The sequence below is a fragment of the Neophocaena asiaeorientalis genome, unplaced genomic scaffold (assembly GCF_003031525.2).
Source record: "Neophocaena asiaeorientalis asiaeorientalis breed wild unplaced genomic scaffold, Neophocaena_asiaeorientalis_V1.1 scaffold92, whole genome shotgun sequence".
In the NCBI taxonomy this organism is placed as follows: Eukaryota; Metazoa; Chordata; class Mammalia; order Artiodactyla; family Phocoenidae; genus Neophocaena; species Neophocaena asiaeorientalis.
Window position 1 is genome coordinate 5,503,360 of NW_020174057.1, and position 15,830 is coordinate 5,519,189.

Here is a 15,830-nt window from a genome sequence, read left to right on the forward strand (position 1 = left end):
CCATGTTTAAAGGGGGGTACTGAGTTCCAATGAGCAATGGCCTCAACCAAGTTACTTTTATTTTTTTTTTCACATGTGCATATTTAAATATATTGTCCAAAAAATCAGTCAGATATTTCTGAAACAGAAAATACATTTCTTAAAAGGAAAAGCAATCCACTGCCTTTAAAGAAAACACTGTATTCACATTTTCAACTACTGCATAGCCTCTGCTCCCTTTATGATCCCAGCAAGCTGTTCAGAGCCTTGACATTTTCATCTGTAGAGAAATCACAGTCAGTCTTAGAGATTTGATTATCTGTGTAAGGTACCTGACCCATAGTAGAGCCTCCATACATTTTTTCTATATGATGATTATGTGGAGTAAAAGATGAAAGAAGCATAGGAAAAAGCAGAGAAGGGGAAACGGGCAACCTCACTCATAGTAAAGGCAATGCAGTTTATTTTATTTTTTGTTTTAAGTTCTCTAGTAATCTGAACATGAAGCTTGAATTATTATAGCAAAGAAAAAATGCAATGCACTTTGGGGTGAGAAATGTGAATGCCTGTTTATACCAAGGACTAATATTTTCTTAAGGATTATTCTTGCTAGAGCTTTTAATGAGCAGAGCGGAGCTTCAGTGTTGAAGGACAATAGAGCTTTGTCATCTTATTATCTACATAATGTTTAATATAAGCAAACATGTCTTATTCAAATGTCTGACTATTTTTGCCAGTAAGAAGTATTTCTGACAAAGTTAAACAGCATCAAAATTTTAAACAGTTCTTTCAAACCTAAGATATAAAAACTGTGAAATTAAAATTGAATAATCAGTCCATGGGAAACTTGAGGTGTTCAAGAAGATCCATTGACTGTTTTAGTCCCTAGTTCCAACTTATCAGAATAACATTATAATATGTTTTTCTAGAGCATGGGGGATTGAAAAAGTAAACACATATTTTAGCCTGTCTAAGAAAGTAATGAATTCTCCATTGATATTGGCCAAATTATTTGGCTGAACTTGTAATTTAACTTGTAATTTGAACCAGAATTTTATGAGACCCATATCTTCTTGTCTTTCTTTATCTATCCTCTTAAGACATAAAAAATCCACTCATAATTATAGCATTTATAAAAATAACAATATAAAAGTCAACGTAGGATTAGCAAATTCAAAACCCTATGGGTTTCCTTAAAATAATAATCCCACGATGTTACTCATTCTTGTCTGAATGCCCTAATATTAATCCTGTGATTGGATGCTTTGTTTTATGTACTTAGTATCTTAAAGGAAGACAGTTCCCTTACTTATGTACTCTTTGGCTCAGCCATTCATCTGTGGATCAAGTGTCACCAAGAAGCATTATTTGGTACCGACCTTCATCTCATTTATTAAAGGCGCATCAGCCCTGCCAGGTGCAATAAGCATAAGTATGGTTTTTTAACTGTTCTTCCAAATTAAAGCAATATTTATTGATATATTTCTTATAAACAACTTTCAAAAGAATTGAAATACTCTTAAAAATATTTAATAGTGGAAAGATCTTGGGTCATGCAGTTCAACACCTCTGAACTCAAGTCCTGAGTTACCATTTATTACCTGTAACTTTGAAACTTTCAAAACCTGTTTCCTCACTGGATAAATGGGAATATCTCTTACCTTATTAGGTAAGAATAGAAAATATTTATAAAAACATTTTTCATAGTAACTGTTATGTTCAGTTGACCATTTCAGACAAAGTCAGCTAATAACACGAAGTTATTTCTCATCATGTTCTTTATTTTTATGTGAAATTGAGAAACACTAAGTATATGGCTTGTCAAGCTGGATACAAAATAGCACCTTCTCTCCCCTCTCCCCAAAGAAGGCCACATCACAAAATAGATAAAAATTAGAAAACTGTATAATTATCAAAATAGTATTCTCCAAATACTATTCCTTTGAACAAAATTGGTTTGGTTGAGTAGAAAGAACAATAAAGCTTTTGGCTATTTAATAATCACAGATGATTCATAGCCTGCATAGTTAGCCCTCTAGACATGATGCCAGAAGATAAAACATTTTATTTTGCCAAGCAAAAGCATTGTAAATAACTAATGGTCCCTGAAATGTACCTCATAATGCAAAGGATGTTTTACTTTTTAAAAATCTCAGGAAAATGTACAACCCTTTAAATTGCATAAAGTTAGTTTTCTTCTTTTTAATCATTTTGCCTCAATAGGTGGAAATTTTGTTAGTGGTCACCACTTGGGACACAGATGCCAGAGCTTGTCTCTTGTTTGGGGAAACTGGTTTTCCAGAAGCAAATCTCATGCATGAAGTAAATGAACCATTAGACTTCTTCCATGAAATCATCCTAGAAGAATAAATTAGGACTATTTGTAGAGGGGCAGAGAATGCTGGAAGCTTAGTTGCTTTCATTGTTTATATCTAGCTTTACAGCAGCAGGGATGTGGGGTGACTCTCATTCAGTGTTTCAGATGCATCAAAAGGGTATCTCTAAGATGTGGTGCAAGAAGGAGGCTGTGCACAGAGCATGCCCATGGGTTGCCTAAAATAGTTTTGGGTAGGGATAGAGTATGACAGATCTCAGATGCAGCAAGAGGAATGCTCAGGTGTGATCCAGATAACCAAAGCCCTGACTCAAGGGGCTAAAGGTGAGAAGGAGGAAGAGAGGGGTCAGAGAAGGCCAAAGGAAGCATCTGTCTCCTTGACCTGACTGACAACTGACATTTCCCTGGTTTCCTTCTTAGTCCCAGGAGGGAGAAAGAGGCAGCTGTGTGGGATCAAGGCATTTGGTTAGACTGCAGCTGCGATGCATTCTCCTCTGGAAGATCATTTCTGGCTCCAGAGGACAGGATGGGAATAGGTTAGTCAGAATATCAATTTCCTGGATGAAAGAGGAAATGCAGGAGACCCTCTAATCTTAACTTTTCTCCTTCAAAAGAGTAGCAAGAAAATTATATATTTCCTTGAAAATAAGGATAAAGAAGAATTAACCCAGTTTGCAATCTAGTCTTAACAGAAGGAAGAAGCCCCGTAGCAGCTACAGTGTAACACTCAAGATTCAATTAACCCTTGACTCAGTCTGAAGATGGTTTTGAGGCAAATTCTGAAGCTTGTCTACTTCTGTGCTTTCACTGTAATCTATATTTGCTTTGATGATTCTGCAATAATCAATTATATGTACATAGATAATAATTATTCATTATCTTTAATTACTTATTTAAATATTTACTTTCTCTACCAGAAGAAGAGCATGGTGATAATTTATCTTTTGATCTTCCACTCCAAAAAATGCCTTATACTTGGTAGGTTCTCAAACATCAATAAATGCTTGATAAGTGAATAAATGAACATATGCATGGCTTAGTGCTTGAATGAGTGCATAGTTCTACAATATTCTTGATTCTCTCAAGCTGGAAACAGGGTGGAACATGGCTGACTGGAAATTAGGAGTCATGGAAGTGTAGCATATCCTTTCTTATTCTTTTTGAGGATGACTATAGAACCAGGAAGCTTAAACCTTCCTTAAGTTATTTGGAAAGAGAGTCGAATTAAAATGATGTTCTATTATTTCTGAATCCAACTGCCATCAGAGTCGAATTGCTATTTTTTATGAGGAAAAGGGGGAAACATTCCTGCCTTTGGAAGAAATGGTTTTTGGTGGAGCTGGGACTCCTACATATTATTTTGATCATATGCCAAAACTAAAGTGTATCACCACTGACCTAATTATTAAATTGAAGACAGAAATATAAAAACATTTTGGAAATCAACAAGAATAAATCTTGGAGTTTGGACCCCTGCCACAGGGCAGAAAACAACAAAAAAAGGCATGATGTTTTAAGACGACCTGGCCTTTGTCCAACATGATGTTTACCAGATTGATGAAATTTGCTAGCACAACAGTACCATTCATTCATCACTGAGACAACTAGAAAAAAAAAGTACAATTCTTATTAGCCTTTATTTCAGAAATGACTTTTTGGTAATGTCTTAAATAGAGTTTTATTTACTTTAATTAATAACCCTATTTTAAAGAAGATAAAGTTTCCTTTACTGAATTTGGAAGAGCAACTAAATAATTCAGTCTAGCCTTGAAAATAATTGCATTTTGATGGGAGATTTAGAATTATATTAAAGAATGCTCATTGAAAAATAATTAAATTTAGGAAACCACTTTTTTTCCTGTTACTATTGCTGAATAAATATTACCTCAAAACTTAGTGACTTAAAAAATCATTTTATTTTGCTCATGATTTAAGCTACAGGGAATTTGAGCAGGGCTTAGAAGGGCTGCTCTCACTTGGGGTCTCTCATGCATTTGTAGTCAGGTGTTGGCTGAGGCCATAGCCATGGGGAGGATGGCCCAGACTGGACCTAAGACAGCTCACTCTCATGACTGGCAGTGTGTTCTGCTGTTGCCTAGGAGCTCAGCTCTTCTGTCATCTGGAGTGTCTCACATGGCCTCTCCAGCATAGTGGTCTCAGTGTAGAAAGACTTCTTACATGACCCCTCGATGCCCCCAGAGCAAGCATCCCAGAAGAACTGGGTAGCAGCTGAACAACCTTTTCTGACCTAGCTCCGGAAGTCATGCTCTGTCACCTTCACCACGTTCCATTAGGTCAGAGAGACATCATAAGGCCATGCCACATTTGAAGGGATAGGAATTTGACTCCATCTTTTGATGGGGTTGTACAAGTGTGTATTGGATAAGAACATGTAAGATGGGAGATATAATTAATGCCAAGGAAGGCAGAAAGGATGAGAGGGAGGAAGGGAGGGAGGAAAAAAGGGAGGGAGGGAGGGAGGGAGGGAGGGAGGAAAAGAAAGGAAAGAATATCCTAATATAAACAAAGACTGATACTTTACAGATTTGCAAGCCTGTAGGATTTGCCATAATTCAACTAGGGTTAAATTGACCGTGAACAGCTTTTTGGGGGGTCTAATTGTTTTTTGGGAATATGTGCCTACTAAACTGAGGGGTTATCATCCAAAAGTGGGGGGCTTGGTAGACGAGTTGTCCAAAGGTCTTGAACTTCATGGGAAAAATGATGACTATAACAAGCCCACAAAATGACAAGAAAAACCAACTCAGAATCAAGTGCGTTAGGTGAAAAATCTGTGTGCGATAACAACTGAAAAATAGATTGCAGCTTTCAGGATAATATGCATTATAATTGTATTGTACAGAAAATTAAAAAAACAATCATTGGGGCTTCCCTGGTGGCGCAGTGGTTGAGAGTCCGCCTGCCGATGCAGGGGACACGGGTTCGTGCCCCGGTCTGGGAAGATCCCACGTGCCGTGGAGCGACTGGGCCCGTGAGCCATGGCCACTAAGCCTGCGCGTCTGGAGCCTGTGCTCCACAACGGTAGAGGCCACAGCAGTGATAGGCCCGCGTACCACTAAAAAAAAAAAAAAACAATCATTTGTCACAGACTTACAGACTAATAATCAGCAAGTTAGAGTTTTACCCTCTCTTCTCATTATTGATAATAATTACAGGTACCAGGAGTTGGGATCCTGCTATGCACTATAGTAGGAAATTATTTTCTAGAATAGCTTGTTGAATTCTGACCCAGTTGCATCCTAACAATTTGGGAGATTTACTATGAGAATATGTACCTTTATGAAAGAAGGATGTGAAGAGATGGTTGTAACAAAACATAGAAGAAAAGATCTTGAAGCCATGGCCATGAACTTTTCACAATGGGACAGCAGAATACACTATGATTTTAAAACTAATCAGTCAAAAATTTATTTCTGTACATAGGGCAGTAAGATCAAAGCTCTCATGAAAAATAGTCATTTGTCCTTACTTACCCAGAACTTACAGAAAAGAAAGAAAACTAAAATGTGGTCTAATACATAATAAGTTGATAGATCAGAATTTTGGAGGAGTTTGTTTTCTGGAGTGGTTATGACAAATATTATAGAGGGGGGTTGGGATAGTGGGTGCACTTTAAAGGACTGTTAGAACGGAAGTGGAAGAAAATGAGTGGGTGGAGTATTCCATAAAACAAATTATATGAACAAAATTAGTAGCTGGGAATAAGCACAGTATGTTCAGGGGACAGTGTAGATCAGCATCTTTTAAAAATATGTACATCGTTTCCATGCATCCATGGCATATCAGGTAGTTCTAGAGTGAGGACTCATGCATCTTGTTCTTGGTTTAGTTTAGCCATGAGGCACTGTGGAGAAGCCACTTAACTTCATTAGGTTTCTGTTTCTTTACCTATGAAAAGAGAGTATTAGACTGGCTTGAAAGTTCCTGATTTCTGGGACAAGTAAAATTTTTTGAATGTTGAACAAGTTACTTTCTTATGAAGGTCAAAACCAAATCCAACAAAGTAACAACAACCTGGCATCTGCTATCAGAATCATTTTTTTACAGAAGGTATATTTAAAATGGAGGCAGGAGCTAGTCTCAGAAATGTGTGTGTACATGTGTATGTGTGTCTAATAATTTACATTAAAACTAACCAAATTGCCCTCATAGTTTTCTGATTATGATATAGACTGATAAGAACCTCATCATAGAGTCTACCTGATCAGAATTTGGAAACCATAGATTAGCTGATACTCAATGGTCCTTCCCTTTGTGACATTCTAAGAACTCATAGCTAGGATAATTTCCCCTTTGTATTCTGCCTATACTTTTTGAGTGAGCTAGTTAATACCTCAATACCTTGTCTAGCCCTTAAATGTACAGCATGTTATTGGGTCTGATGTCAGAATAATTCTTGTTGGGGATACAAATAGGTATGATAGGAAAAAATATATCCTGTTGGAAGCCAGGACATTAGGCTTTTCATCTGCATTTTGTCGCTCCTAGCTACATGAGCTTGTTCATGTCACTGAACTTTTTCTAAAAATCATCTGAAAAAATGATATTATCATACTGCCTTACCTGTCTCATTGGATTGCTGTGAGGTAAATGAGATAACATATTTTCAATTTTCTTATAAATTTAAAGCTAAATAAAGTTTTAATAGTAAAGTGCTGATATGTGATGTCCCTCAAATGAATATGAATTTTCTAGTAATTCAGAGAAGATTGTAGGATTATGATTTTTTTTTATCATTATAACAACTCTCTAAGAACTAAGCTGCAGGAACCACAAGCCTGGTTTTTTTTATGCTAAATCTTCAGGGAAAAGATGTAAATAATTCACCCCAAGCAGTTCCTATTACCATAAAATTCTAGGATGACATAATCAAAATTGTCAGCCATCCAGATATATCATTTTCTCTTCACATCTGAAATGTATCTTCACTTTGGCACTGAACAATTGTTAAGGGGCCACTATAATATAAGTTCAACAATGTATAAAACTAAGCATAAGTGGGAATTAAGACTTTGACAAAGAAGCCCACGAAGTAATGATGAAATGTAGGCAGTAACTTTTCTCCAAATGAAAGGAAATGTGCCTTTTCTGTGTTGAAGAACACTAATTACCAAAGATTTGGCAGAAGTCTACCACTCTTAATTGCATGAAATTAGCAAACTGACATTTCTGAAAATGGCAGTGATCATGAGTATATAGCGCAGTTAAATATCCTCCTACAAGGTAGCTGTTCTGGTGGTTTGCTGTTCATCGCTGAAAACACTTCATTTTTGTTATTTCTCTGTGAACTATTTCTGTAGTGAGTTCTTGGAATATATTTATGCATGTACAGAATTACCTGCACTTTGATATTCAAGTTTATAACCATAGCTGATCACTGAATTGGGAACTAGACTTTTTGCCATTATCAACAGAACAATGATAATGTGAACAAAAAAATTTGGGGGGGAAAGAAATCAAAAGTTGGTATTTCAGATACATTTTGTGTAATTTTCATGGCAATATGAAAATAGGAATATGGTTAGCATGATAATTTACCTGTATGCTTACATAAGATTGAAAATTGAAAAGATATCTTCCCAACACAGCAGTTATTATATACCCTGTTTCAATTTTCCTTTTAATTGAAAACTGTAGACTGAACCCTTTTTTCCATGAGGATGTGGGCAATTTCTGTTTTGTTCCTGCTATATCCCCAGAGCCTAATAAATTAATGGTGTCTAAAAGGTATTCAGTAGATGTTATTGAATGAATGAAAGAATGATCTTCAGCACTTTAAGTCTAAGATATGATGGAGAGGTTGAAAAGCGTTTTTGATTTACGTTATGCAATCTTAAAATATGAAAATGACCATAGGAATTTGAGTTAATAAAATATCAAATTTTTGCTTACATCAATATGGAACAAAGCCAATGGAAGAAAGAAAGGAAAAAGGCTATATAATTTAATATTTTCTTCGTTAACATTCATAATGATAATTTATTTTATTTACTTTTTATTTTTTAATTTTTTATTTTTTTTGCAATACGCGGGCTTCTCACTGTTGTGGCCTCTCCCGTTGCGGAGCACAGGCTTTGGATGCGCAGGCTCAGAGGCCATGGCTCACTGGCCCAGCCGCTCTGCGGCATGTGGAATCTTCCTGGACCGGGGCACGAACCCGCCTCCCCTGCACCAGCAGGCGGACTCTCAACCACTGCGCCACCAGGGAAGCCCGATAATTTATTTTAAATGCCATACCTTTTGAATAAAAGCAGTTGATCCTTATACATCTAGTTGAATGACTATTGAAATGTCTTTTTTTAATGCCATAGAGCATTTGGTTTTTCAATGTGTTTACATTTATAAACTAAAAACAATAACTCAGTTATTTAGATCTAAATTTAAAGTCCAAAAGTAATGCTTCATATAATAATTTTTTTTTTTTTCTTTTTTTTGCGGTACGCGGGCGTCTCACTGTTGTGGCCTCTCCCGCTGCGGAGCACAGGCTCCAGACGCAGAGGCTCAGCGGCCATGGCTCACGGGCCCAGCCGCTCCGTGTCATGTGGCATCTTCCCAGACCGGGTCACGAACTCTTGTCCCCTGCATCGGCAGGCGAACTCTCAACCACTGCGCCACCAGGGAAGCCCTCATATAATAAATTTTAGAGAAGTTATGTTAACAAATTTTGTTCATTTTATTCTGATTAGCTACATATCTATTGGTCATAAAATTGATATTGTTTTAACGTTCCAATTAAAACTGAAAGAACCATTCTCCTAAAAGTTTGGATAAATTTTCAAGTTTTTGACACATCAGCGTGGTTGCATATTCACATAATTTTAATTTTATATGTAGATCTGTGACAGCGTTAGGTTTATCAAAAGGATCTTTGATGATTTGGCTAAAGCTCTTCTCTACTGAAAGGATATCTATGTAGAAAAATACAGGTTTACAAATCACTCCCACTTAACACTTATCAAAGGAATGATTTTCTAAAACAAGAACAATGAGGTAAAACACACTGTGTACTGAGACATCTGAACCACACCTTACAAAATATTAATTTTCCTATTATGCAGAAGAGTAATTACATGGGGTAAATAATGTACCTGTTTATGATTTTTTAAAAAATCATTTGACTTCGTTGGAAAAGATAGAACAGATATTTTAAACTACAGTTGATATAATTCCTAGAAGAAGAAAAATATGGTAGCAGTAAAACTATCATTGAAACATTGATTTCTCTGTAAACCATCCTTTGTGATTCTGTAGTCATGTGTCCCTTTTCACTGAGTGCACATTGCTTTTACTCTCATGCTAGGTCTGGAAAAAGTGCCAAAAGATCTTCCCCCTGACACTGCACTGCTGGACCTGCAAAACAACAAAATAACTGAAATCAAAGATGGAGACTTTAAGAACCTGAAGAACCTTCACGTAAGAATTATTATTTATTTGAGTTATAACAAGATCTTACTCAACGTATTTTTGAAAACAAAACTTAGGTAAGGCCAAGATTACCATACGGTAATAAATAAGCACGTAAGTGTTTATTAAATTCTCTTTTTAGGGGGTGATAAAGGAGCAAAGCACTATATTCATTAACCCCTAAGAAAACATCCAATTTTCTTACATATACCTCATATAACTTTAGTATTGGCTTTCTAAAAGATATGTTATATCTTCTCACACATTTTATCAATAAAAATCTTTATCTTCCCAATCAGAATGTACTTCAATAGTGGAACAAAACACAAAATGGACTGATCTTAGTATTATTTTATTTCATTGTTTCTTTTGTTTTCTTTCATTCATTTTCTAGGACATGCAAATGGCTTTGTAAAGGCTCAAAGACTGGCACCAAGAGAAAAAAAATAAATGTCTATATAGCTATATATTTTGCTTTGTATTTAAGATTATGCATGCTGCATCCTTATCTGTATCTGTGTTTTTATTCTGCTTTTTCACTTACTTCTACTCTATTGTAATGTAACACATCCAGTCTACCAGTCAGGATTCCAGCAGAAAAGAGATGGCATGATCAAGGCAAGATTTAGTTATCAACTTTCTGACAGCCAAGATGAGAAAAGCAATAAACATTTATCCATTGGGAGAAAATTTACCAGATTTTTTCCCGTTGCGGAGCACAGTCTCCGGATACGCAGGCTCAGCAGCCATAGCTCACTGGCCCAGCCGCTCCGCGGCATGTGGGATCCTCCCGGACCGGGCCACGAACCCGTGTCCCCTGCATCGGCAGGCGGACTCTCAACCACTGCGCCACCAGGGAAGCCCAATTTACCAGATTTTTAAAAGGAAGCAAAGAATTTTGACTTGAGATTTTAAGATTGCCCATGGAACAATTAACAAAAATAATAGCAAGTAATAAAATGGCATCATCAAATTACTGAAGTATCCAACAATATAAGCACATTTACGATATAAGTAGTGAATATTTCAGGCACTAAGTAAGAGAAGAAAAAGACATGCTCTCATATCAGGTTACCCAGTTAATGTTATTGGAGAATATGGAACAAAGGCGACATAGAGGATTAGCAGAATTTTGAAAGGAAGGGAAGAGAGTTTTCTGTGCAAGAGTAAAGGAAAGGCAGAAGAAAATGAGCAGCAGACAAAAAGAGAAGATGGCTAAAGTGAAAGATACAGGCTCCAAAGTAGTGGAAGGTAAGGCTTGTGCTGGAGATCTCGAGCCCTGGACCAATGAGATCCTTCTCCACTGATAGGCTACTGGACATGGGCCCCTACTCACCTTCTCTCTGCTTTCATGTTATGATTTCACTGGGAGTGAAATGCTGGAGGTACCAACAAAGTTTGTCAGTGAGTATTTAAACTATCATTGGAATAAGTTAAAAGAGGTGATAATAAAAAATGAATATATTAGTTTCAATAAACTGAAATATGAAAAAGCTTCATTTTTTGGCATAACTTTAGCCTAAAGCTACTTTTTTAAGGAAGGAAAGTTCTCTTATACCCAACTTCCTGTATGTTTAAGTATAATCTCAATAATTTTTTTAAACTCCTCATACCTTAAATAAGAGATACCTAGTTTCTGTGACATTCTCACTAAATCTGGTGTTTGTAACAATGTGTTCTTTCTTTTCCCTGTCTCCTGCCAAGTATGTTTTTAGGCAACTTATCATCTTGGCAATCTCTTTCTTTCTGCTTTAAAGTATACACTGGAGGAAGACAGAGTTCATTAGAGCTTCTAACCATTTAGAGGATGTTAAACAGCTATTTTTCTCTTACTCTTTCATTCATGACCATTTCTATCCCTATTATTATGCAAGTAAACATCATAATTTCAGCCAGGAAGGCCACCCTTGAATGAGAAGGGAGAGAAATAAAAATTTACCAAGGATTAAAGTAGAAAGGATTTCTTTGCCTTTATAATTAAACATCCACCATTTTGGCTGCCTTTTAATGATGCAAGTTCTCTCTTCTCTCCTCTAGCTCTGGCTTTTACTGATTTTCTGGACATTTTGCTTGTTAATATCAATTTCCTATGACTTTAACCCTCATGGGTTTTTGAACTTTCTGTAATAGTCTTTGAAATTTCCTAGGATTTTGTTTTAATCAACCAATGTACCTGTTAGGATTAGTTAAAAGATTATGTTACTTGTAATAAGTTTTAATTAGTCAAATAATGTGAACTATATGAGGATGTACATGGGTCATTAAACCAGCTGTTACCTTCAGAAAGTAGTCCTGCATTTCTGAGACAGAAAGTTCTCACTGTTCTATTACTCTAGTTCCTATTTTGCCTCTCTCCATTTTCATATGCTCCTAAAAATGTACTACAATTGAAAATACAAGTTTCTTAAACCTTGATAAAATTATCCTAAATTCCTTAGGATTAGTTGATAAATTGACTTAAAATAATATCAGTGTTGTTCTGTATACATATAGATCATTGGAAGAGAATGAGGTAGTCCAAAAGTAGGTGTAGCAATATCTATAGTATAACAATAATGGATACAAGTAACTTCCTATATGAATGGAACTCAGAAACATTTTTAAATTACCCAAAAAATAACATATTTGACTACATAAAGCCCTTATATGTAAAAAGGGCAAAAACAGAAGAAAAATATATTGTCTCTGCATATCCTATTATCTATACCTTTATTCTGTAAACCAGTTATTAAAATAAATTAAAACTTAAGAAAATGGGCTTCCCTGGTGGCGCAGTGGTTGGGAGTCCGCCTGCCGATGCAGGGGACGCGGGTTCGTGCCCTGGTCTGGGAGGGTCCCACATGCCGCGGAGCGGCTGGGGCCGTGGGCCATGGCCGCTGGGCCTGTGCATCCAGAGTCTGTGCTCCACAACGGGAGAGGCCACAATGGTGAGAGGCCCGCGTACGGCAAAAAAAAAAAAAAAAAAAAAAAACTTAAGAAAAATGTGAAGTTTTGTGAGCAAGCAATCCTTCTCCTCCAAACAATAAATGGTAGCAAAATAAAAAAGGAAATTTGTTTAACCTCTCAAGTGACAAGGAAATGCAAAGTAAAGCAATGAGCTGCAACATAATGTGCTAATTTGGCAAACTTTTAGAAGACGATTATATCTAACTCTGTGAGGCTGCAAGAAAATGTTACTCTCTTGCATTGTTTGTGATGTTATAAATTAGTGCCACCCCTTTGTAGTGGAATCCATGACAACAACCAATGAAGATGGACTTTTAGGTTGAAAAGCTGACTGGAGAATGGATGCCTGTGGCACACGATTCTTTACAGGTCACTCTAGTAATTTCAATATTTTGGAGTATTTATTGTTTAAAAATTAAGTATCTCTATCTATCTATAATCTGTATTTTATCAAATTTCTCTCCCCTTTACTCCTGATGTTCAGGTCCACATATGTTTTCAAGTAAAGGAAGCAGATCAGTTTAATTTTTTTCTGATTTCTTCCAATTTTGCAGATTTCTCTGCTAGTCCCATGAATGGAATGAATAAACCACACACTTGCTTTACATACATATTTATGTGTGGAAGGTTTTGGAATTAAGATGTTGCTTTTGTTCACTGCCTACAGACGTTGATTCTTATCAACAACAAAATTAGCAAAATCAGCCCTGGGGCATTTGCACCTTTGGTGAAATTGGAACGACTTTATCTGTCCAAGAATCAACTGAAGGAATTGCCAGAGAAAATGCCCAAAACTCTTCAGGAGCTGCGTGTCCATGAGAACGAGATCACCAAAGTGCGAAAGTCTGTGCTCAATGGATTGAACCAGTTGATTGTCGTAGGTACAGATATTCTTATAACTCTAAGACCAGGCAGGATTCAAGGTTCACCTTAAGAGATTACAAGTAAGCTTTAGCTACAGGAAAGTAAATTAGCTAGAACTTACATGTCTTAATACTATAAAAATAACAGTAGCCGGGCCAGGAGAAATGGGATTTTGAATCTGTGCCTTAAGACGTTTTTATTCTTGTCCTTGAGGATCTGAGAATGTGGAAGAAAGCTCTAGGGCAGATGCTACACTAGCTGCTGCATGCCCAAGGTACAGGATGGAATTAAGTAGTGCTTATTAGAGATATTTGGAGGATACCTTTCTGTTGTGGGAATTTGTTCTAGTCTGAACATCTATAAATCATTTGCTTTAAAAAAATGTGTTCTAAAGCTTTTCTCTATGTGTGGTAAAATATTTGTAATTTTATAATTGGCTTAAAAATCCTAGATTCAAATTATTTTAACAACATTTTAATATATCTTAGTAAAGTAATTGCCCCGTAATAAGTGTGATTTGTAAACACTTACTTTTATTGATTTCTAGGCAGACCTGTGTATGGACCTTAAATAATTTTGTTGTTATCATTTTTGCTACTATTGCTTTCTCATACATCTTTGGGGTTTTTTGTTGTTGTTCGTTTTCTGATTGTTTTAATAAGGGAAATTTTTACCCTATTTGCCATTCCTTTGAGAAGCATGTCCTTTAATTTCTCTTTTGTTTTTCAGGCAAGTTGTTATTAACCCAAATTTCTTCTTGTTGAACAGACAGTACTCTGACTTGCAATATCCTCAAATTGTCCTCTAAAGGCTTTGCACTTATTGCATTTGTAGAACTTGGCACCAACCCTCTGAAGAGCTCAGGCATTGAAAATGGAGCCTTCCAGGGAATGAAGAAGCTCTCCTACATCCGCATTGCTGACACCAATATAACCACCATCCCTCAAGGTGACGAAAATTCTCCAAAGCAATTTGAATATCTAAATCCAAAGGCTTTGACACTGAAAAATGGTTTTGGAAATTTGAATGGTGACTCAAGCAGCCATTCTCTATCCCTCGAAGTGTTTCTACTGAACCTAGCTGACCACTGGGCCCTCTAGGCTCACAGTAGAAATGCCTACTCTTTCACCTATAAAGTCTCTTAAATCTAACATAAAATGTAGGTTAACACACAATGATTTTATATTATGGAATTGTGATATCACAGGGAAAAAGTACAGTTATTTAAAAAATAGAGTGCTTTAGTGGTACTTTGTTAAAAAAAAATGATATGTGGAAGTACCTCTGATATTGAGCCAATTTTTACTTTGAGTCTCTAATCCCTTAGTGAATTCCTTTCCATCTTAGGACATTCCAGTCATTACTATCTGAATAACAGGACTCACAGTGGTCACATTCTTATTTAAGAGTGGTGGTGTGTGCTGTAAAGAGTGTGGATTTTGGGTGTCATTTGCATGAGTTCAGACTGTCACTAATTGGCTCTACGATCTTGGACCAGTTATTCAACATGTATGACACATTTTTTAAATCTGTAAAGTGGTAATAATATTAACATCCACTTCATTGGGTTGTTTTAAAACTAAATAAATAGAGAAATATCTGGCCTGTAGATAAGTAGTGGATTAATATTACCTTCTATTATTCATTAAAAGTGTTTTAAACACTCCTTTTGCCTAGGCAAAGTACAAACACTGGAGACAGGGCAGTGAATAGGATGTAGACCTGCCTTCAAGGATCTTATTGCATAGAACAAAGACAGGCAAATAAACAGCAATCATCATACAGTCACAGGGGTAAGCTCATCATGCTAAGGCTTAGCCAGGAGAGGCGCATAAGCCAATCCTTGTGACAGAAAAGGCATCAAATCACCAAAAATAAGTTTCTCTAAGTTTTACATTTTTCTGATCCCAGGTTTTTCAGTCTCACAAAACTGCCTCTGTATTCTCAAATTTTCCCCTTAGTCTGGCCCTTCCTCAACTTGGATGTCTTGTTCTTGAATTGGGTAGAAAATATAGGTACTTGCCCACAGAAAACAATTTCCCTTTACTGTGCTTCCACAGAAACTTCAAGTCTAGAGAGTACGGAGTCCATAGAATGCTTCCTTACTACCCCTTGCCCTCTCCACAGTCTTTTTGCTACAAAGTATGTTTTTGATGCCCATTAATAGCAAGTACTGGTGCAGATGATAGATAGATAGATGGAGATTGATTTATAGTTCACAAAGTACTTTCATATTGAGTCTCTGACTTGTTACATGTAACAAGTAATTTTTTAATCCCAA

General features: G+C 36.4%; 1 protein-coding gene across 2 annotated transcripts in view; it reads left to right on the plus strand.

The window, feature by feature from the left end:
- DCN (decorin) overlaps positions 1–15,830 on the plus strand; it is a 35,134-nt gene that overhangs the window by 6,559 nt on the left and 12,745 nt on the right. For both annotated transcript variants that reach the window (XM_024754417.1, XM_024754418.1), the window contains exons 3-5: positions 9,636–9,748; positions 13,353–13,566; positions 14,384–14,497. In XM_024754417.1, the coding sequence (XP_024610185.1) occupies positions 9,636–9,748; positions 13,353–13,566; positions 14,384–14,497 (441 nt within the window). The remainder of the gene's footprint in view (positions 1–9,635; positions 9,749–13,352; positions 13,567–14,383; positions 14,498–15,830) is intronic.